Source organism: Varanus komodoensis, unplaced genomic scaffold, assembly GCF_004798865.1.
Source record: "Varanus komodoensis strain SLA01 unplaced genomic scaffold, ASM479886v1 scaffold17, whole genome shotgun sequence".
In the NCBI taxonomy this organism is placed as follows: Eukaryota; Metazoa; Chordata; class Lepidosauria; order Squamata; family Varanidae; genus Varanus; species Varanus komodoensis.
In genome coordinates this window covers 11,382,004-11,404,212 of record NW_025335505.1, presented here as the reverse complement: position 1 = coordinate 11,404,212, position 22,209 = coordinate 11,382,004, and the positions used below count along the sequence as shown (strand labels likewise).

General features: G+C 38.6%; 1 protein-coding gene across 1 annotated transcript in view; it reads left to right on the top strand.

Annotated features, from left to right (window-relative positions):
* PIEZO2 (piezo type mechanosensitive ion channel component 2) overlaps positions 1-22,209 on the top strand; it is a 263,275-nt gene that overhangs the window by 190,176 nt on the left and 50,890 nt on the right. Inside the window, exons 17-26 of the mRNA XM_044426273.1 lie at positions 6,751-7,031; positions 9,469-9,629; positions 11,074-11,250; positions 12,187-12,303; positions 13,013-13,213; positions 15,905-16,109; positions 16,240-16,341; positions 18,016-18,181; positions 19,828-20,071; positions 20,807-20,903. Coding sequence (XP_044282208.1) covers positions 6,751-7,031; positions 9,469-9,629; positions 11,074-11,250; positions 12,187-12,303; positions 13,013-13,213; positions 15,905-16,109; positions 16,240-16,341; positions 18,016-18,181; positions 19,828-20,071; positions 20,807-20,903 — 1,751 coding nt within the window. The remainder of the gene's footprint in view (positions 1-6,750; positions 7,032-9,468; positions 9,630-11,073; positions 11,251-12,186; positions 12,304-13,012; positions 13,214-15,904; positions 16,110-16,239; positions 16,342-18,015; positions 18,182-19,827; positions 20,072-20,806; positions 20,904-22,209) is intronic.

Sequence of the window (22,209 nt, the reverse complement as noted above, 5' to 3'; positions counted from 1 at the left end):
ATATTTGACTACATATGTGGGAGCATCTTAGAAAATGCACATATTTTAATCAGACATCCTAGTACAAATGGCAATCTTTTCATTGTCTGAACTTAGCATTTTCTGAATCATGTATTAGAATATGTATGGTATCATTTATGTGAGTTTTGATACTAGAAATCCATTTGGTGAACACTGAAATACTTTCTCAAAAAAGGCTTGTTTAGTTTACATTATTATTTTAGTAAATATATGTTATATTTCTGAGCACATGGTAAAATAGGTAAGCTACACAATATAGGTGGACTTCAAATATGTCCTAACAATAAGACATTTTCAACCATATAAGAACAATTTGCAAGTAAAGATATGTACAAAATCAGCTTCCTATTAGAATTGAATGTGCAGTAATACAGCAGATTTTAAACATATACACAAGGAATACTCAAATTTGACAGAATGGTGTTCTCTGGATATTTCTGTTTTCAACGTCCATTCATATTTTACTCCCAAATGAATTAACAAATCAAATTTAGCCCATGTCACAGAACAAGGTTACCTTTTTCACTTGTTAGCAGAATATTGCAAGCATGTCTTGAGCAGCTTGTATCATGCATCCAACAGTACTGGCATTTGTGATTACATCAGTTGCCATAACTTGCCCATCCACACACCACACCCATGCACTGGGAGAAGAGATGCATTTATTGCATGGAGTTCAAATAATATGCAATTTTTTCCTTCCACCAAATATATCCACTTTGGTTCACATTTTATGCCATAGCTGTAGATAGCAGAATTTGGAAAGGACAGTTTTCTAAAATAGAAATAATTCCTGACTGGCTTCACTCACACTGCTAAGGTTATCTGTATGGCATTCATGTGGTTGATAAATCACTCAAGAATTGATAAGGATAAAATGTAACTGCATATTGAACTCTGAGTTCAATTGACTTCCCATTCCACATTTTTAACACAGAAGTAGTAGCCTGTTGGATAGTCTATTGGATAGTTACATTGGTATAGCTGAAATGTAACACACCCCCAAATCACCAATTTCCCACCATGATCCTCATATAAATATTATGCTATTTTCTTGTTTCACCATACAAGCTGTTCCAATTAGTGAAATCTAATTTTTGCAAACTTGGGTGGATTAGTCCACATTGGTTGCCACCAGCTGATACTGAACAAAGGCTGAATGCAGCTAAAATATGGGAATTCTTCAAAATCTTGACAGTGTTTTGGAATACCAGAATCAGAAACTACTTGTCTCCTGGTCCCACCAGCCTTGCATGCCCCTTAATATGCAGAATGATGTATCTACCCCAAACAAAGTCATTTTGTAGAGGAGACATTTCCATTATGTCTTTGCAGGTATAAGTTTGGAAACATCCTTGAATGTTTTTGATGACCATTGTCTCAAAATATTAGGAAATACTGCTCCATCATATACTATGGCATCACAGGAACCTGAAAAATTATGCTGATTCTGGACATATGTCTCCTTTATATATGATATGAACTCTAATGTTGTCCATACATATATCAGTGAAGAACACAGGAGGAAAGGGCTGCTACTCATAATTGAAGAACTGGTTTTAGTATTCTTGTCATGATCAGATAAGCAATGAAAAGCCTTGCTAATAGTTGAACATCTGTCTACAGGTATTTTAGGGAACATTTTTTACTGATAAAATTTTGGCTCTCATACACAAGAGTTGCAAATGTTTCTCTCCCTGTCTCTTTCTGTCTCTGTAGTTCAAATAATATAGAGCTTTTGCTAACAAGACAACAAAGAAATCGCACATTTTTTTCCCATCAACGATTCCTAAAGTGTTACTCAGTTTCTTCGGATATGTTGCCAAATGTCAAAACTGTCCCTCAGTGCACACACTTTTTGGCTGGCCATACTTGGAATGACTTATATTGTTTATGCTGATGCTGAAAACATGTATATTTTATAGATTTGATGTCATTATCAAACTGGTCAGTTTGCAAACATACCTCTGGATTACCAGCCTTTCACAGTCCTGTGGCTGAGAAATTGATATCATCCCACATCACCTCTGACAATGGCATCATAAGTTTATTAGCCAAAATTTCAGGCTCTTATGGATATCTGGCACTTAGGACCCTGTTTTCTCAATGTCCTTTAGGGGATAGGTATAATAGTTAAACAGGAAAAAAACATGGCATTACCCATTCAATCTATCAAAATTTAGAGAGTGATTTTCTTTGAGCAAACATATGTTTTATAATGTTATGGCATCTTTCATTCTTTTTATTTGATTCAGTAAAAACTAATCTGTCACATAGCTTAATTTTGCTGGCGTTTCTTACTGAATCAATTGCTGTATGATTTTTGAATCTTTTTTTTTTTTTGCCTGTATTGCTATCAATAACTTAAGTTGGAAATAAGGTCAATTGCTGATTATTCAATATTGTGCCTTGGAAGTGATCAAATTAATAGATTGAGAAGTAAAAGCAAACATTCATATCAAAACACATCTTTTAATCTTGTGTAGATTTAACTGACATATTCATGTCTGTCCCAGTTAGGTTTGTTCCTTTTTATTTTTTTGCACATATCCTTTCCAACTTAGTAAAATTATACAGCAATGCAAAGTTTTGTGCCACTTAGTTTTTTGCTATAAGGCATTTTTTAAAATTTCCATTCCACTTGGTCTTCTTAAAAGTTGTTTTCAAGGTAACACAGCCTACATTTAATGATGCCCCTTTAATGGTATAGATGACCCTATAATGGAACAGAATATTGATATCTAAATCTTAACACTGGATTATATGCAACTTTGACCAGAACAAAAACAGCTGGTAGGATGGATTTTTTCCCTCTGGCTATCCCTGCACACCCCCAAATCACCAAAGGTGAATTTTATACTCTGCAAGCGGATGAATGCTACTGCATGAGCAGAAATTGCCTCTTTACACAATGAACATTATAAGGACTTGTCTGAGTTCTCACTTGTCATCTCCAGAGTGAACTCCATGAGAAGTTAAAACATTTGACATATTCAAGCTTTTAGAGCTTTCTAATGGCAACCAATGCATTTACTCTCCGTTTTTTTTAGCACCTTCTAGTATCAGATTTTATTTATCACAGTCTTTGTTGAATTTTAATGGTTATAGATTTTTCCGCTTTGATCAATTTTTAAACTGATTTTGCATTGTTCATGTGTTAGTCTGACATTTATTTTTGTACTTTAAAAAATCTAAATCATCTTGAATATTAATTTAATGGAAAGATGGATTATAAAATTTTAATTAAATAGTGTCAAATCATAAAAGACAAAATTATCCATGTATAAATTAAATATTATACAAGTGTTCACAAATGGACGCCCTAATAACAAAAATACTCAGAAAGAATGCAATATGCATTCTCTTACGAGAACATAAAATATGAAATAATAAACAATAAAAAGACTGCCATGCTTACATCATTCCTATATTTGAAATTGTGTATTTCCTGAGATGGCTTCATATCTAGAAATGACTGTAAAACTGTGACATTTGTGATCTTGCAAAATCTTGCATTTTCTACCATCTAATGTTTCATCACTTGCTTCTGTACAACCCAACTAGCAGTCATTTTTCCAGTATAAAATATCTGGCAGAAATAAGCCCTGGAGTCAAAGAGGAGGGAATTGAAAAAGAAATTGGTTTGGCCAGTACTCAAAACACTTCTGAAAAGGCTTGTTGATTAGCTTCTAATACAAAATCAGCAAATATTAATTGCAAATATTTCTTAAAATATCTGCATTCATATTAGACAGTGGTTTAGACATTTGTATGACTTGATTCATACATGGCTTGGCTCTGTTGTATTCAGTGTATCCACAATGCATCATGATTTATTTATTTTTATTTATTTATTTAGGAGACTTCTATGCCGCCCCAAGGCTTCGGCGAATGGGGCGGCTCACAACCATAAATAAACTTCAATAGAATAATATAAATTAACAATATAAATTAAGTTGCCCTGGCCAAAGAATAAAATGAATAAATAATATTAACAATTAAAATAACATTTGAATAAAAAGGTCTTCGCCTGATATGGTGAAACACTATTTTGTTTTGTGTCACCACACACCTTGACTATTTTATAAGACATTCAATAATTGCAAACTTGGAAGGAGATAGCAGTAAGCTTAATGCTTAGTCTTGTAATGGTATAGTGGGCATGATCCAAAGAGTTGTGCACTCAGTAGAGCCATTCTATCCATGTTTCTGTAAGGCACTATTCCTCTCATAATAGTATGGTATAAATAAAGCAGGTTCCAGGAAATCATATGGAATTAACACATATGAAGAATATTATTGGTTCTTAGAGGATTTGGCAATATCTATGCATCAATGACTTCTCAGAAGCTGCAATGCTTGTTTCAGCCAGAAAATCTGACATGCCTTGTAATACACATTATTAATTCTGCATTCACAAGCAATGAGACAGTATTTCAGAGTGAGAGAGATCATGCTATTTTCCTAGAACAGCTTTCCAGCCATGAATCACTCTCCAGAGAGCATTTTTCTGTACAACAAGGAGAAGAAAGGGGGAAGAATTTGTTTCCAGTCCTTTCTGCTCACTGCTCTGCTCACTCAAAAGGCAGAGCCAGAGCTTTTGAGAAGTTAAAATTTCTGAATCTCTCTGGAGGCAAAATATACTTTATCCAAGCATCTTGGCCTTAAAGCCAAGTGAAAGTCAATGTGGTGTAGAGCATGGGTCAGGGACTCAGACATGTTGGGTTCTAGTTCATGGAGCCCACTGAGTGACTTTAGGCTAGTCACAGACTCTCAGCCCAAACTACCTCACAGGGTTTTTGTTGTGGGGATAAGATTGAGAGCAGGAGGATGATGTGAGCTACTTTGAATTCTTTAAAAAAGAAAAAGGTGGGATATAAATCAAATTAATTACTTAATTAAAGGTAAATATTTGTCTCATTGTTAGAGTCTACTATGCAAGGGGACACTAACTTCCCCAAAGATACAAGCACTAGAAGATTTCTTGGAGGCAGTGATTTTTTCTCAAGTGGAAAAACTTGAGCTAATTATGTGCAAGCCCACTCCCTCATGATTATTTCTAGATTAGAGTTGTAATCATAAACACACTGAAGAATATTTAGAAAACATTTTTCACTCTGGGAAATATCAAACTATTTACCATATAAAGTTTTTATGAGAGTGCTTAATAAAATTGTGCATACATTGTAGGATCTTTTGTGCTTTGACAGCTTGCATGAAGTTTATCATTGCTGCATTAGAGCCAAATTTTGTCTTGTTTCTGTAACAGTGTCTTGCAAAAGTTGAAGCTAGGAGTCGCATAAAATATTGAGTAAAATAATAAACTACAACTATGTGGCACTGTGTCAGATGGTAAATGAAGGGCAGATTGCCTATTTAAAAACCAAACAAAAATACATGAATAAATTATTTGATCCCTGAATATTTCTTTTAATGCATTACCTAATTATTTACCTGATTTTGCATATGCTTCTACTACTTATTCTGAACATCCTAGCCCTTTAAATATCTGTGGCCATTAGCTACTCTCTAAATATTGTATTCAGTATTGGAAATCAGAGTAAAACATCAAATATATTTAATGCTACAGAAATTTGTATCAAAACTGAACCTGAAGTTCCTGTGTTCCAGTCTAAACTTTCTTTTAGACCTTGAAACTAATCTGGGACTGTCCATACCTGACTGGAATATTTTTGGACTGAGATTTGTATCAGAGAGTTATGTGTTGTCATCAGTATGGCATTTTTATTTCTACTTATGTTAAAAATAAGTAACAGTGAAAGATTTCATGTAACTTTAAAACTGGACAAACAACCCCTTTTCTCTAAGAGAAGACGACTTTTATGATACTTCAATTTTCTTCATTGAAATGATCCACCTAAGTCCTGTCTTCAACTCCTTATACGCACCTTTGCTATGGAATTCTTGAAAATATCACTAAGAAAGCTGTTTCAAAATGTCATGCTACCGTTTTTGGCTGCATCCACAGAAGTTTTGCTTGCCTGTGCTTATCTCTTTGCACTTGGAAAAAATATACTTATGAATCCAATACACCAGCATTTGCTTTTTAAAAAGATGAAGATATATTCAGAGTAGGGTTTCTGTAGGTTACTTGACAGAATTCCCACGTGCATAATGTAAGACTGATTAACTAGACATTTCTTTCGAACTGTAATATACACTTTCCATCTTAATAGAAGCATCCTGTTAATTCCAGGTTGGCATGCTCCTTGCTTCTGAAGGCTGCACAGATGGATTAAGAGAATGCTAGTGAGATATATAGCATGATGTCTTTATCTATGACCTTCTTTTGTAACTCCTCTGTTCTCATGTCCTTTTTTTCTTTCTGTTTCAATTACTTTGAGCAGCATCAAGAAAAAATTACCAATCCGCCAAAATGAGTAAGTCCCCAGGTGAAGTCATGAAATGCTTGCTGTTTCAACATGTCATTTCATGCTTCTACATCTTAAACTCTGTCCATTTTTCCTCTGTGAGGGAAATGTCAAGTTTAGGTGGCAATATCACTATCACTGATTACTAATGCAAATAATTAGCATCAAAATGGAAAAATAATTGCTACTATGGTGTGGAGTTTCCATTCTCTGAACAGTGCTTGATCATGTATTCATGAACTTCCTAATTTGTTTTGCTATTCAAAATTGCAAGATTGATTGTATGTAGCATTGCAACTTCTTAGCTGGTTGACATGCCTGCCTTCTCTACCAATAGGTTGGTGCACCAGGATGGAAGCCTGCCAGATATCACAATCATGGATTTAAATCCCCGCATGGTCAAGGAAGAGGGAAAACTGCTTAGAGAGCAGGAAAAAATATTACAGGAGCAGGGGGAAATGTTGCACGAGCAGGAAGAAAGCATAATGGAACAGAGAGAGCAAGAGGAAGAGGAGGAGGAGGATGGAAAAGAGGAAGATGATGAAGAGGAGGAAGAAGAGGAGGAGGAAGTGGATCATGAAGAAGATGATGATGAGTCGGAGACAGAAGACTTATCAGGTACACTGTGGAGAGTGTGTTACCTTTTGCCTTAGTGTCTGTTCCTGTGGATAACCACAAATCTTTACTGATAGCTTTCCTTATAGTCTTTGACTATTTTCTGGTGTAATCTGATCTGAGCTATTTATTCATGATTTTAAATTTTGTTGTGTATACATGATTTCCAATTTTGCTGTTTAATATTTATTAGTTATTTCAGGTAATCCCCTTTCCATATCTATGCTGCTATTTAATAGACCAAAGCAATTTCACAAATCATACTACTGCCTTAGAAAGGATGAATACCTATAATGATGTAAATGACCAATTCTCAAATTACTTATTTCTGACATCATGGATATAACACTCATTGAGCAAAAAAAGAGGAAAAATCTAGCATAAGAATGACTGTGAAAATATGTTATATTAGTATGTGCATTAATTAGGTAATGCAGCCATTCAGGTAAAGGCTTGGGAAGCAGGTTTAGTTTCTCAAATATACCCACTTTCTTTCCCTCAGATGAATGTATGATTGCTATTCATTTCACTTGGTCTGCTGCCCAGGGCTAAACTCCATGCTACATCATGTAGATAACTTGCCACTGAGCCTCAATCACATCTTTCATTCAAGAAAGTGCAGGAGGTGCTAATCTATATTAGTACTATTATGCTCAGCTTGGCAAGTGTAAAGTTTCTCAAGCAGGATCTTCCCCCCATAATTGTTCCTGCTTCCACATGAGCTGGCTGAAAAGGAAGGGAGCACAACTGGTGCCATTGGACTTCCTCTCTTTTTAGCCAGCAAGTAGCAGGTGAGGGTGGAATACAATTTAAAGGAAAAGCAGCTGGGTGAGAAGGTATAAACTTTCTGTACACATGCATGGTGGTCCTGCTGTAGACTGGGGCCCATGTGCTTGGACCACCAACCCTGCAAAGTAGCACAGGCTACAAAACACTCTTTTTACCTATATCACTTACAGGTAGCACCACCATCTTGTTTGTTCTATTTTACTGTCCATGTCAGAAAAGAGGATCGATGTTTTCATATGTGGAGAAGGACAGGGCCCTTTTTCAGAGTTTCCTTTAAGCTCTTGAACAATCCGATCAGAGTTTTTGCCAAATAATCCAGCCCACAGATAAGGACATCCTTCATGTTAGGCAGGTCGATCAAATCAGTGATCATCAATGGCATTGCCCAGTTCAATATATGTATTAAAGAACCAAGCAGAACCTAAAGTTCAGAAATAGTTGCTTTTGAAATAAAATAAAATGAAATAAAATAAAATCTCAACCTAGCTTGCTGTGGGTGCAGTCCTGTGTCAGTTTAGAGAGAAAAAAGTCCTGGCTGGATGGACATGCTGAGAGTTTTAAGACTTTTTTCTGTCTAAACATGTATAGACCTTAAATCTTCCCTATCCAGATCCTTAAACCAATGGAGAAGGGTGAAGCCCTTCAAACCCACCATCATCCAGAATTCACTCTTCTCGTCACCCAGAAACCAAATCATAATGAAACCAAGCATTTCTAAGAGGTTAGGCAGCCCTAGGGATTGAATCCCCGGGGATTCAAAGTGAACCATCCTCAAGTGAGCCTAGGAGATCATGGCCATATATATTCCAAATGATTTCTTCAGTGCCTCTTTAACATAAGGTGAGTCATGGAGTGGGAAAAGTGGAGCAGCAAAGCCAGCTTGGAATGTGGAGAAATGCCAGTTTTGGTATCTCTGCTGCCTGGCCATGTTATTCATCAAGCAAGAGGAGTTGCATGTTGGGAAGGAGAGACAGATTAATTACTGGACCCCATGTAATTACTTGGAGATAAAAGTGAAAATGAGGTTCTGTTGCATGTTGCATACTTCATTTAGCATGTAATCCTCACTGAAGCAGAACTCCTGCTGTGTGTCAACACATACAGATGCCCTGAGTTTCCAAAGACCCTTGAAATGAGAGTTCTCCCTATCCACATTTTCTTCTCTCACCCTCCGTCCCACTCTCCAGTGAAGGACATTTTGTTGGTAAATTGCAGAGACTGTTTTATTTGCCTGATTTGAGCAATGTGTGTCTGATAAATATTGAGTGTAAAACAAATCTGTAGGAAGGAGTGGAATTCGTAGCAGTCAATGCTCTGAAGTAACTTGTCTCAAAACCAGTCATACCTGTTGTAATACAATATGGAATAAATACTTCAGCAAGAGAAATGCCACCTTGGAGATCTTTTAATGACCTTAACTGAATATCAAAGAAGACATTTGGCCTTAAGTAAAAAGAAATACTCAGCTGTTTTTAACATCTTTTTATTGGTATTATTTTAAGAAAGAAAAGCTGTATTTTAAAAAATGGTTACCAGTGTTCATCTTTCCAACTAAAAATGTCCATTCACAGAATGTTAATCTTTTCAACAAGAGTGCCCTGTTCACAAAAGTGTTTAATGCTTCATCATTGGATCTACCTTGTCTTTGCAGATTTAAGAAACAAATGGCATTTGGTAATTGACCGCCTCACTGTACTTTTCTTGAAGTTCCTGGAATGCTTTCATAAGCTGCAAGTTTTCGTGTGGTGGATTTTGGAGCTGCACATAATCAAAATTGTTTCATCATATATTATTTGGGTCACAGTAAAAGAGGCAAGTAAATAATAAATGTTCCAATCAATTTCTCTTTCAGTATCAGTGTTACAGAATAATTTAACTAGTTTGTCTACTGAAATGCATGAATCTAAAAGTTTCATAATGAGCCATTTTGAGATATTTTTTCTGTCTATTTCTATCTACCAAAGCTGTCAACTTGAAGCAGTCTTTTAATACTGGAACTGAAATATATTTACACCAAAAAAATTAATTAGAAACCTATCGCTTCAAGATTTTTAATTTAAAATGTGATATTTGATCATCTCATATATATTTATTTGTTTGTTTGTTTGTAAAATTTGTATCCCACTTTCTCACTAAATGGTGTGAAGAGCTAGGCTTATCCTTAAAGAGAACCTGTGAAAATTCACTCAGACTTCCAAATGTTCATTACACTAAGAACATCTTGCACTGGAAAATTTCAAAAGTAAATGATATTCTGACACTTGGCATGCATACTGCAATGCAAATAAAACCATTGGGGAGTTCTTTTATTTATAAAAATGGAAGGACTCCCCATATTCTAAACTAAACTGTCCAAATTGTTACATTAATATGTTAGTACAAAAAGCCACCCTTTTCTCCTCATCATCTTAGATATAATTCTAGCTCATGCTCTGGTCGTGTTGCTGCTGCAACATTCTTTTCCTTTGTTCTCTTTTCTTAAACCTTAGCATTTTCAATTTTATCTAAAAATGCCACTGCTTAAAATAGTCACCTCTTATATCATTTAGACCAGCCTTCTCTAAGCCTATGCTCTCCTGATATATTGATCCACAATTAGTTCAGAAAATGTCAGGTTAGAAATGACCATTATGGAATATCTTCTTTGGCAACTAGTTGTGTATCCTTGCTTTTTAAGCTTTTTACATCTTTCTATAATCTTTACCCTGCCAATGGTCACAGCTGATCAGCTTAGCTTATATCTTAAACAAATCCATCCATTCTCCTCGGCTGAAAAACCCTGGAATGTCTAAGGATTTCTCTTTTCCATCAAATCCTTCCTCTGAACACATTTTAGCGTGAATTTGGTTTAATTCCCTAAACTTTATCCCTAACTGAAATTAAACTTGAGTACTCCCATTCTGGGTGTACACCTTGATGTCATGAAACGTGTGCTAGAAAGCTGCTACAGCCTCACAAAGAATTCTTGCGCCCAAGGGGAAAAGCAGCAGTACACATTATGGTGTCACTGGCTGCTAGGCAGGCTTGGCAAATGGACAACCAGGCTACCAGGACTCAGGGAAGATGTTGGATGCTCTTTGGCTCTATTTATGTCTTCAGGGAATTCCAAATCAAGCTCAGAGTGGGATGAGAATTATCCATCATTTATGTCATTAAATTGTAAAGAAATACGGTTTACCATGAGGTTTCATAATAAAAGCTCTGCTGAAGTTGTCATCTAATAAGTATATTGTATTTTCTTATTTTGTGCTAACAGGTATCTCTCCTTAACTATGTGTTTTTGATCGCCTGGGCATTTGCTTTGCCATATTCTCAGTTCCGCCCACTGGCATCTAGTATCTGCACTGTCTGGACTTGTGTGATTATCATTTGCAAAATGTTGTACCAGCTTGAATCGATCAATCCTGCATCATTTTCTGTCAACTGCACAATGGTAGGTACTAGCTAGTATAACTTTTAAAAAAGCAAATAGTGCTGTAATGTAGACATGGCTATTCAAAAGTAAGTTCTCTTCAGTCCAATGGGACTTATTCCCTGGAGAGTGTGCCAAGTATTGCAGCACAAATCAGAAAATAGCCTCTCAGGCAGGAGAGATGAAAAGCATACTTGGCCTTGGCCTTGTCCTCTTCTTCTTTTCCTACTACCTTCTTCAGAAGGTAATGATTGTCAGGGAAGCAGGTGACTCCTGTGCTGTAAGATTCCTTATCTACTGCAACCACACCAATTGCAGCCTTTATTTGAGTTTTGTAGGAGCTACCCATGGTGCACCGTGGCAGGCAAACTATTTTGGGGGTGGAGTTCTGCATCCTGGATAGCTTCTATAAAGCTCAGAATAAAAGCTGCAATGGATAAAGAGCCCTATTCACATAGGACTAACTTTCTGGACATCTCTGTAACTGGCTGACATAGGAGTAACCACAGAAATAATGTTCCCTGATTATTGTCTTTTTGTCCAGTAATGCAACTGGGAGGGTGCTTTTCTCCAGAAAGAACACCCGTTCTGTTTGTTCCATTTGGCTTCATATTTTTTCAGGTGCTAAGCCTCAGCAAACTCACTTTCCTTTTCTTAGTTATATACAGTTTTTCCAGTCTTCCCTCCTGTTGTTGTCTTCAAAATCATTTACTCCTCCACTGAATTCTTTCCAATTTCTCAACATCATTGATTTTTTTCCCATGTATGCTTGTTACTAGTCTTTTAATCCTGAGTGTTAGGTGCATCAGCCTTAAAGGAAAATTTGTAAAGCACTTGCTAGTCAGGAAGCCCCCTTCAGACACCTGGCTTACTTAGGTTTAGATGCAGGACAAACCTCAGATGTAGTTTTACCCACCAGAAGACACCAGAACTAACATTGATTTCTTTTTTTTTAAGCCCAATGCATCTGAAAAGCAAGAAGGTCTGAACGAATCAATTCTCTACAGAAAACCCATTGATCCAACTGAGTGGGTTGGATTAAAAAAGTCTTATCCACTGCTTGTATACTTGAGGGTAATTCATACTTATTTTCTTACCAAAGTCTTTTCCAGGGAGCATGAAGGAATTCTGCTTATCTTTGAGTGGGGAGGGGCTTGCCAGGAAAAGATGGGAACAGCACAATCATTGTACCTGCTGTATCCCTTTTAACACTGGGACACTTTGCATGAACATGTAGCCCAAAAAGTGTATGGTAGTGCAACTGGTGAGGATGGGATACTGACAAGGTTACTAAACCCCAAAACATTCCAGAGCTGTGCAGCACACACCACAACCCACCATGATTTAAACAACCCACTGCGGACTGCAGTGATCATGCACTGGAGAGGACAAGAACCTTGAAAGCCATCCTAGATCTTTTGCAGGATGAAGAAAGGTGGGTTATACATGCAGCAACAGCAATAACAATAACCACCACAAATTGCTAGGGAAGAATTCCTCTGGCTTGTGCAGCCACGCCTGCTGGAAATGCAGAGGAAGAAGGAAAGATCTTTCACATGGCCAAGCTTGTAGCTCATTTGTGGTAATCTGATTTTTTGAAATATCCTATTACATCCAAAAATAGTCAATGTGGTAACATTCCATAGCTGTTTTTCGGTCAGGTATCAGAGAAGATTTTGTACAAATTGCTTTAGGGCATCTGTTGCAAGTTGCAGGAGGCCCACTTTCAACAGAACATCACTTGATTGTGTGTGGCTCTCATGGTGTTTTCCTTCTTTTCCAGAATAACCTATTGATGCTGGCAATTCTGGCCTTTGAAGTTACTATTTACCGACATCAGGAATACTACAGATGCCGAAACAATCTCACTGCACCTGAGACCAGAACAATTTTTCATGATATTACCAGATTACATTTGGATGATGGAGTAGTTAGCTGTCTTAAATACTTCATAAACTACTTCTTCTACAAGTTTGGTTTGGAGGTAAATTCAGCATGAGCATATGTCAACAGTAATTTCCACAGTGGCAACATCTTGAACATATCTATTTATTATTCATTTACATTAGAATATATACCCTGTCCTTTAAGGCTGCTTGCAAAATTTCAGAATAAAGTCAGTGTAATCAAAAACATACAGATCGGTCAGTTGGAGCCATATTAGAAGCACAAACTCAACTAAGATAAAAAGCATCAAATTAAATCTTGAGAAAATGAACAGGTGCCCAAATGACATTAGATTAAGTGCTAGACAAACTTTCTGGGGAGACATCATACTATCTGGGTACCAGGACGAAAAAGCCCTCAAATGACAGGAGTTGTTAGCCTGTTCTGGAATGGGTTGCACTTCCCCAAAGGATCAGATCAGCTGCTTAAGGGTGTTCTTGGATCCCGTACTCTCTCAGACACAAGTAGACTTGGTGGCACCAAGGGCCTTTTATAAATTTATGCTGAAATACCAGGTCTATCCTTATCTAGGTAGAGTGAGCCTAGCTACAGTTGTCCATGCTCTCATAACCTCTCAACTGGATGACTTCAGCATGTTATACATGGTGCTACTTTGCAAAGAGGTCTGGCAACTTCAGCTGGTCCAAAATAGGGTAGCAAGATTATTGGCCAGTATGATCATATTCTACTATTTTTTTTTCCATCTGAACCACTTGCTAGTACATTTCTGGGCCCAATTCAAAACTTCTACTGTTGGGCTGGGGACAGGCTACATGAAGGTTTCTCTCCTCTTATATATACACCTGCCCAGACCATGAGATCATCCTTGTCAGTCCTTTTCTGAGAGTTTCTGCCAAGTGAAGTGAAGTGCATAGCTACTAAAAGAGGACCTTTTCTGTTATGACCCCCTCCCCGCAGTTGTGTAATGAGCTGCCCAGAATGCCTCTCCTCTCCTACATTGCCTCTTCTGGTCCTACATTGTGCTCATCTAGGGGCAAGGCAAACACTCGAGGTATTTTAGTCTTTTGGATTCTGCCAATTTAAATCTGCTATTGTATCAAAAAAGGGACTGCAGGTGGCACAGTGGTTTAATCTGTCGTGCTGCTGGGCTGGTTGATCAAAAGGTCGCCAGTCTGAATCTGCACAACGGAGTGAGTTCCAGTTGCTCTGTCCCAGCTCCTGCCAACCTTGCAGTTTGAAAGCATGCAAATGCAAGCAGATAAAAAGCTACCACTTCGGTGGGCAGGTAACAGCATTCCGTGCACTTCGGTGTTTAGTCATGCCGGACACATGACCACGGGGACTGACTGCGGACAAACGCTGGCTCCCTCAGCTAGGAAATGGAGATGAGCACCGCCCCCTAGAGTCAGGCATGACTGGACTTCATGTCAAGGGGAAACCTTTACCTTTACTGTATCAAAATGTTTGAATTGCTTCTAGTTTTTATTGTATACTGTAGTTTTTAACTTTAACTTTTATATTTTATCAGTGTATTACAGAGTTTTGATTCTTGTGATCTGGCTGGACAGCTCAGGCTAATGGGTGGTATAGTGATATGATACATAAATAAACATGGAGAGGAGGCTCTGACAAAGGCCTTAGTATACGGGCAGGAAATACAAAGATGAGCAAACAGGCATGTAAGGCACATGTGTGACGGAGAAAGCAACTTGAGAAAAAGTAGGGAGAAAGTTCCAAGTGCAAAATAAAACTTGTTTTGCTATTGCCCTACATTATTCAGAAATGTAGATTCCGTTTTTGTAACAAACAGGTGATTATTAGTCCTGAAGAAGAAAATCTAGATTTTCAAAATGATGAGGCAATAATAAAACCTTTCTCCTCTGCACTTGGGGCTTTTCTTCCACATTGATTTTTTCAGGCAATTGTGAAGACAGGTTCTCTGTTCCCAAGCCAAGATGGGCTTTCACTTTCATTGAGCCCAGGAGTGAGTTGACTGGGAACCAATGTGATATGTACTTAGTTCTGGCTCCAGGTTAAGAAATTTCTGCCATTAAGGGTGCAATCCTATGCATGTTTAGATTAAGAAGTCATTCAGCTACCAGGATTCCCTAGATTTTTTGTCTGTCTAAACATGCTTAGGTGTGTGCTCTAATTTCTTAATCTAAATATATGACAGCAAGCTAGGGGGCTTTGATTATAGTTTGGTATTTTGACAAGAGTACAACAGCCTTGTAGAAATGGTAGAAATGTTAGGGCTGCTGAGAGATACAGTTACCTTTAATTTTTAAATCAAAGTGTTCTAAGTTTGTTTTGGTAGGAAGCCATCTTTTATCTTCCATCTCTCGGATCTTCCAAAGGTGTGGTTAAAAGGCAAGAATGAAGTCCAGATACCTGTTTGTACAAAGCCCTCTGTGCATTCAGAATCCTGTATTCAGAGTCCTTCCACTTCTGAGAAGTTTGAGATAATAACCCTGCTTCCTTAATCTGCATTAGATTTGCAAATGTATATCAAGAGATTACTAACAAGCATAGAATCAGAACTTTTAGCAGTGGGTTTATCTCTTCACTTTGCACACAGACAAGCTTTAATACATTAAAATTGTCAGTGCTCATAGAAAGTATATTGGCTGAGAGAGAACTGAGAACTTCAATGGGGGCAAGCAAAGTGTTACTGTCTAACTTAACAGAATTTCTGAGAATGAAGGTAATATATCTATCAAGGGCCATCCAAAAGGAAGTAATTCTATATGTTTGTCTTGTCATCCAGAGCTGTTTCCTACTGGCAGTAAATGTAATTGGTCAACGAATGGATTTCTATGCCATGATTCATGCCTTTGCCTTAATTGCTGTTTTGTATCGACGGAGAAGAAAAGCCATTGCAGAAATCTGGCCAAAGTACTGCTGCTTTCTATCCTGCATCATTACATTTCAGTATTTCATTTGTATTGGCATTCCCCCTGCTCCTTGTAAAGGTAAGGATACTTTGTTCCTTCTGCAGATTGTGATTACCTTTTGCTTTGACAGTAATATTGAAATGCCAAACAAATATGGAAAGGAGATGTGAATGACTTGCTGTAATTGTTCTTGTTTCTGCCTTTCTAGATTATCCATGGAGAAGTCCTAATGCCAACTTCAACTCTAATATCATCAAATGGTTATACTTTCCTGATTTTATTGTTAAACCAAATGCAGTCTTTCTTGTCTGTAAGTATTTTAATGCATCCATAATGCTGTTTTATCCCTTTGTCTCCTTTGCAATGCATTTTCAGTTAATGTTCTAAAATAGACTAGGGTGTGCATGATGGGCATCAGTATCTTATTGCTAATCTTAATCAGTATGCATGTTGACACCCAAGAAAGAAAATTTAGAGGGAGACTTGGCAGGCCATAGAAGAGATTCCCTGTACTTGGAACTTAATACGGTTCTAAAATGAATATTGGAACACACACAATCAGTCCCTTCCAGTGTCTTCTCTTCATTTGAATATTCTGTCCCTTCTCTACATTAGTGAAGCACAGCTGTGTATTGACAAAACACTACAAAAAAGTAATTTTGATCCAGTTGTGCTTCCAGTTGCATCAAGAGATGTTTTATATCTTATTTTATTGCTGTAGACAGATACTTCTGCAAATTAGTAAAAAAAAAAACTCCAGAAATCTTGGCACAACTATATGTAGTGTTACAGAGCAGTTTGGCCATGATGGCTTACATTTGTGTGTATTTGTGTTTTATATATACTTCTATTGGCACCCCGCTGGTACCCTCTCTAAATTATCTGTTTTGCTTTGAGAAAGGCAGCAAGCACAGGAGGCTTGAAATCTGCCAGTTATGAAAGAGCTCCAGATCTCAGCAGTGGAGCTAATACCTAATTACCTATATCTGTCCTCTGATTAAATTAAAAGGAGTTGCCTCCATGGATATTCCAAAGACAAGCCAATACTCACTTACCCAATTGTTATATTTCCACCCCAGCCAGAGTACCCATGAGGTATCCTTAATTTCCCATGTCCATTATTGGCTCATTAATGAACCAATTCATCTGTGATACTTTGGGAAACACAGCTGCTGTTTCAGGGATGTCAAGACATGGGAGGGGATGAGGGGGTGTTTTCCCAATTCTAGTATTCACACACAGTGAATTCACTATCAGCTTAACTGCAGCTCAGCTTCCAGCCTCCCCAAAGCTTGGTCCTTTAAACTAGGAGAGACCCTGCATGGCCTGCAGTGGGAACGCTGCCAGGAAGTCCAACATCAGCATTATCATCATTCCCATCAGTTGAATTACCAACCCCTGTTGGTATACAAGGAATTTGGTAGTCCAGAGTGAACAGACTCCTTAATCAGCCTTCCACAACTTTGTGCCTTCCAGGCACATTTGGAATGCAACACCCAGACTTCCCAGTCAATGACCCTGCTGGATGGTAATTATGGGAGTTGTGGTCCAAATGCTTTTGAAGGCCACCAGGTTATGGAAGGCTTTCTTAGATGGTGGTGGTGGTAATGATGATGAAGAAGAAGATAGATATTATAGATATGAGCTAAGGATTATTACTGCTTTAGGTAGCTCATGTGTTTTTCATGCTTTTGTGAGCTGCATCTGTTTCTGCTTTTCCACCACTGCTGCAGCACTGCTATTTCACTAGTCATTTGTGTTCCTTATATCTGTTTGCTTGGTTTGTTTTGTTTGGTTTTAATAAAGTTATGGTTTAATATGCACCAACCACCTTGATGACTTTGTATTTGAAGAAGGCTATTGCACATTCTGTAAATAAATAAAGGAGCTGCTCCACAGATCATTTCCTATGGAATGTAGACTTGCATGCAGCTAATCACAGGTATTGGGCTATATTTTCATTTGGATATCTTCTTCCTGCCAGATGATTTCATGCTGCTGCTCTGTGCATCCCTACAAAGGCAGACATTTGAAGATGAGAACAAGGCTGCTGTACGTATCATGGCTGGAGACAATGTGGAGATCTGTATGAACCTTGATGCAGCTTCCTTTAGCCAACATAATCCTGTCCCTGATTTTATTCATTGCCGGTAAGGGCTAGATCTTGAATAAGTGGCAATGTCTCTGCTTCATTTGTTCTCAGTCCTCATAATGTCTTCACAAAGGCTCTTTGTGGCCTCTGAATTTAGCTGGGTCAAAACTGTACGATAACATTGGAGGACTCAAACAAATGTTTTGTACACATACCCCCAGAGTAAAGAAAGGCAAGCTTGTTGCAGTCAAAAGAGCAACCACTCGATTATACTAATTTCAATTCATCTGCAATGGGAAAACAGTCTTACCTAAATAACTCCCTTTCTGCAATGTGCTTCTCTCCTCCTTTCCTAATCTCTTGGGCAGAGCTCCCCAGGCACATGGCCAGTGCCTGGCCTTTTACTTACCCATGTCTAGATAACAGATAATAGCATCACTTCTATCATTAGTACCAAACTGATCCTTTCCAAACCCGCTGCCCTCCAGATATGCTGGATGACAAGTCTCATCATTCTCAGCTATCCCATCTATTGGGCATGCCAATTGGACCTGATGGGAGTTGTAATTTTAAAAATCTGAAAGGGTCCAATGAAGAAAATAAGAATTGGGTTTATATTGTTACAGCTAAGAACAGCATAAACCATGCTGAGTATTCCTTCCGCAAATGGAAGTGCTCCTTCCATTTATAGAAGGGTATCTGACCCAGTGCAGTTTCCACTGGCAAAAGAGGTAGACTTGGCAGTGCTTCCCCCAATGCCCCGCACCAGCATCACATGCCACATAATGCTTTTGTGCTGGAAGGACCCAGAACCTTGCGTGCACTTGGGGGGTGGCAGGGCATAAAGCCTCCAGGATGAAATGATATCCTCTTGTCCCAGTGTTCTCCAGAAGGAGCATCCCACAAGTGGAAGTCTGCTCATGGGACATTAGGATCCAAATCAATAATTCTAGATTTGCCAGTACAGTGGTACCTTGGCTCATGAACTTAATCTGTTTCAGGACTCTGCTCATGAGCCAAGTTAAATTTCCCCATAAGGTTCTATGCAAGGTTAATCTGTTCTGTAACTATTTTTTTAATCAGAAAAATGTGAAGCAAAGTGACAAAGAACAACTAAGATCGCAACCATCTCCCCCGCCACCTCCAGCATGACCGCAATTGTGCCCATCATCCCTGCATGTGTCCGTCATCCTGGCACGCTGGGGCGGGGGGAGATGGGCGCGATCGTGGGTGCACCGGGGGAGAGATGGGTGTGAATGCAGGTGCACTTGAGGGGAGAGACGGGCGCGATCATGCTGAGCAGGTAGATGGCCGAGATTGCGGTTGCGCTCGTACAGGAAAGACGGGTGTGAGATTGGCCATTCCCCCCCCCCACCCCCAGCATGATTGCGGCAATCTCCCCACTGGGCAATCTCCCCACTGGGGATGGGGAGATAGCCACAATAACAGTCACCACCCAATGCAGAATTCGCAACCTGAGACAAAATTTTTATGAAATTTTTGTTTGTGACCCGATTTGGTCATGAACTGAGGCGTTCGTGAGCTGAGGTACCACTGTATAGATTATTGCCTACTACCGCATCCAAATATGTTGTTCCTTGGCTAACATGAATGATATATGAAATATTTGCCAACAAAATGTATTAAACACAAAAAAGTGAATTGAGAGTTGACATATTTCACTCTTATTTTCTTTTGCTACAGATCCTATCTGGATATGGGTAAAGTGATAACATTTAGTTACCTCTTCTGGTTTGTTCTCACCATCATCTTTATAACAGGAACCACTCGGATCAGTATATTTTGTATGGGCTACCTAGTAGCCTGCTTTTACTTCCTACTCTTTGGAGGAGATCTGTTGCTCAAACCTATCAGAAGCATCCTCCGCTATTGGGACTGGCTGATAGCTTATAACGTCTTTGTGATTACAATGAAAAATATATTGTCAGTAAGTGTCCCATTCTTTAGCCTTAAATATTTGCCTCTGAGTTAGAAACACTGTGTCCGCATCCTGTAAAAATTACACAGGACAACATAAAAGAATTTTAGAAACTTTTTGTTTTCAGTATCGTGGTATTCTGTCGGGTCTTCCATGATCTATCTTTTTTGTTTCTTCTTTCTCATTCTCCAGAAACCTGGACTGCTGAATGTCAAATCTGGCAGCCAGCTCCTGTCCTAAGGCTCTATATAGCAAAGTGTGGGGAGGTTTCTGGCTGGAGGAGAGGAGAGGAGAGGAGAGGAGAGGAGAGGAGAGAGGAAGAGGGTGGCGGCATCTCTTGTTGCTGTTTTTGCAGTTCAGCCTGCTCCCACAGCACCACCAAGTAGCACTCCAAGTTGTGAACTGCCCTGTGCAAGAGTGTTCTTGTTATGGCAGCATTTAACACAAGTCCCCTCTTGTTCCCAGTTATTTATCATGTAAAAAGTGGCGATCAGACATTCATTGTACCTCTTACGAGCACTAACTGGTGCAAAAAGTAGGCAAGATGGGAAAACTTGTATGATGGGCCTTGGAGTGAATAAAAAACCTGTCGTTTCAGCTTAAGTTTATAACATAGAGAGCAATAAATTGTTTCAGTGGCAACACTATTAAAACAGTTATAGGAGAAATTATTGCATGGTGCAATATTACTCAAGAGAGATCAAGACTAAGAAAAATATGTATTTTCCCCCTCTTTTATTCCAGATAGGAGCATGTGGCTACATCCATTCCTTACTTCACAACAGTTGTTGGGTGATTCAAGCATTTAGCCTGGCCTGCACAGTTAAGGGTTATAAAATCCGTAAGTGTAAACTTGTCAGTTCTTTGCAAATTTCCATGGAAGTCTTTTAAATATTAATCTCTGTAAAACTATAGCCATTGAGGAGGCTTTGATTACTGCTTTGAAGTTCAGAAGTCAATCAATAAATATGGCCATAAATCAGTTTCTTAAAAATACATAAATGGATAGAAGTGAATATATTTTTCTAAAAGACATTTGGCAGTATCCAATGAAACAATATGGCTAACTTAAATTGCACTAACAGAAACACTTCTTCATGGATCACTGCCTTGTCTTGGTGAAGGGGCTTGCATAGCTAAATGAAGCTATCAGCTATGCCGTGCAGGGCCACCCAAGACCCAAGGTCATAGCAAAGAGCTCTGACAAAACATGACCCACTGGAGGAAATGGCAACCCTCTCCAGCATCTTTGCCATGAAAACCCCATGGACAGTACCAAAAGGCAAAAAGATAAGATGCCAGAAGATGAGCCCCTCAGGTTGGAAGGTGTCCAATATGCTACTGGGGAAGAGCAGAGGGCTAGTACTAGTAGCACCAGAAAGAATGAAGCAACTGGATCAAAGCTGAAAGGACACTCAGTTGCAGATGCATCTAGTGGTGAAAGGAGAGTCCGATGCTGTAAAGATCTATACTCCATAGGAACCTGGAATGTAAGTTCCATGAATCAAGGCGAGTTGGATGTGGTCAAACAGGAGATGACAAGACTGAACATCACCATCTTAGGAATCAGTGAACTAAAATGGACAGGAATGGGTGAATTTAATTCAGATGACCATCAGGTATACTACTGCGGGCAAGAATCCCTCAGAAGAAATGGAGTAGCCTTCATAGTCAATAAAAGAGTAGGAAAAGCAGTACTGGGATACAATCTCCAAAATGACAGAATGATCTCAATTCGAATCCAAGGCAAACCATTCAATATCACAATAGTCCAAGTCTATGCCCTGACCACTGGTGCTGAAGAGGCTGAAGTTGCCAGTTCTATGAAGGCCTACAACACCTTCTAGCATTAACACCAAAAATGATGTCCTTATCATCGTGGGGGATTGGAATGCTAAAGTAGGAAGCCAAAAGATAACCAGAATAACAGGCAAGTTTGGCCTTGGAATACAAAATGAAGCAGGGCACAGGCTGGTAGAATTTTGTCAAAAGAATACGATGGTCATAGCAAACACTCTTTTCCAACAACCCAAGAGACGACTCTACACATGGACATCACCAGACGGTCAACACAGAAATCAGATTGACTATGTGCTCTGCAGCCAAAGATGGAGAAGCTCTATACAGTCAGCTCCTGGTCTAGTTTT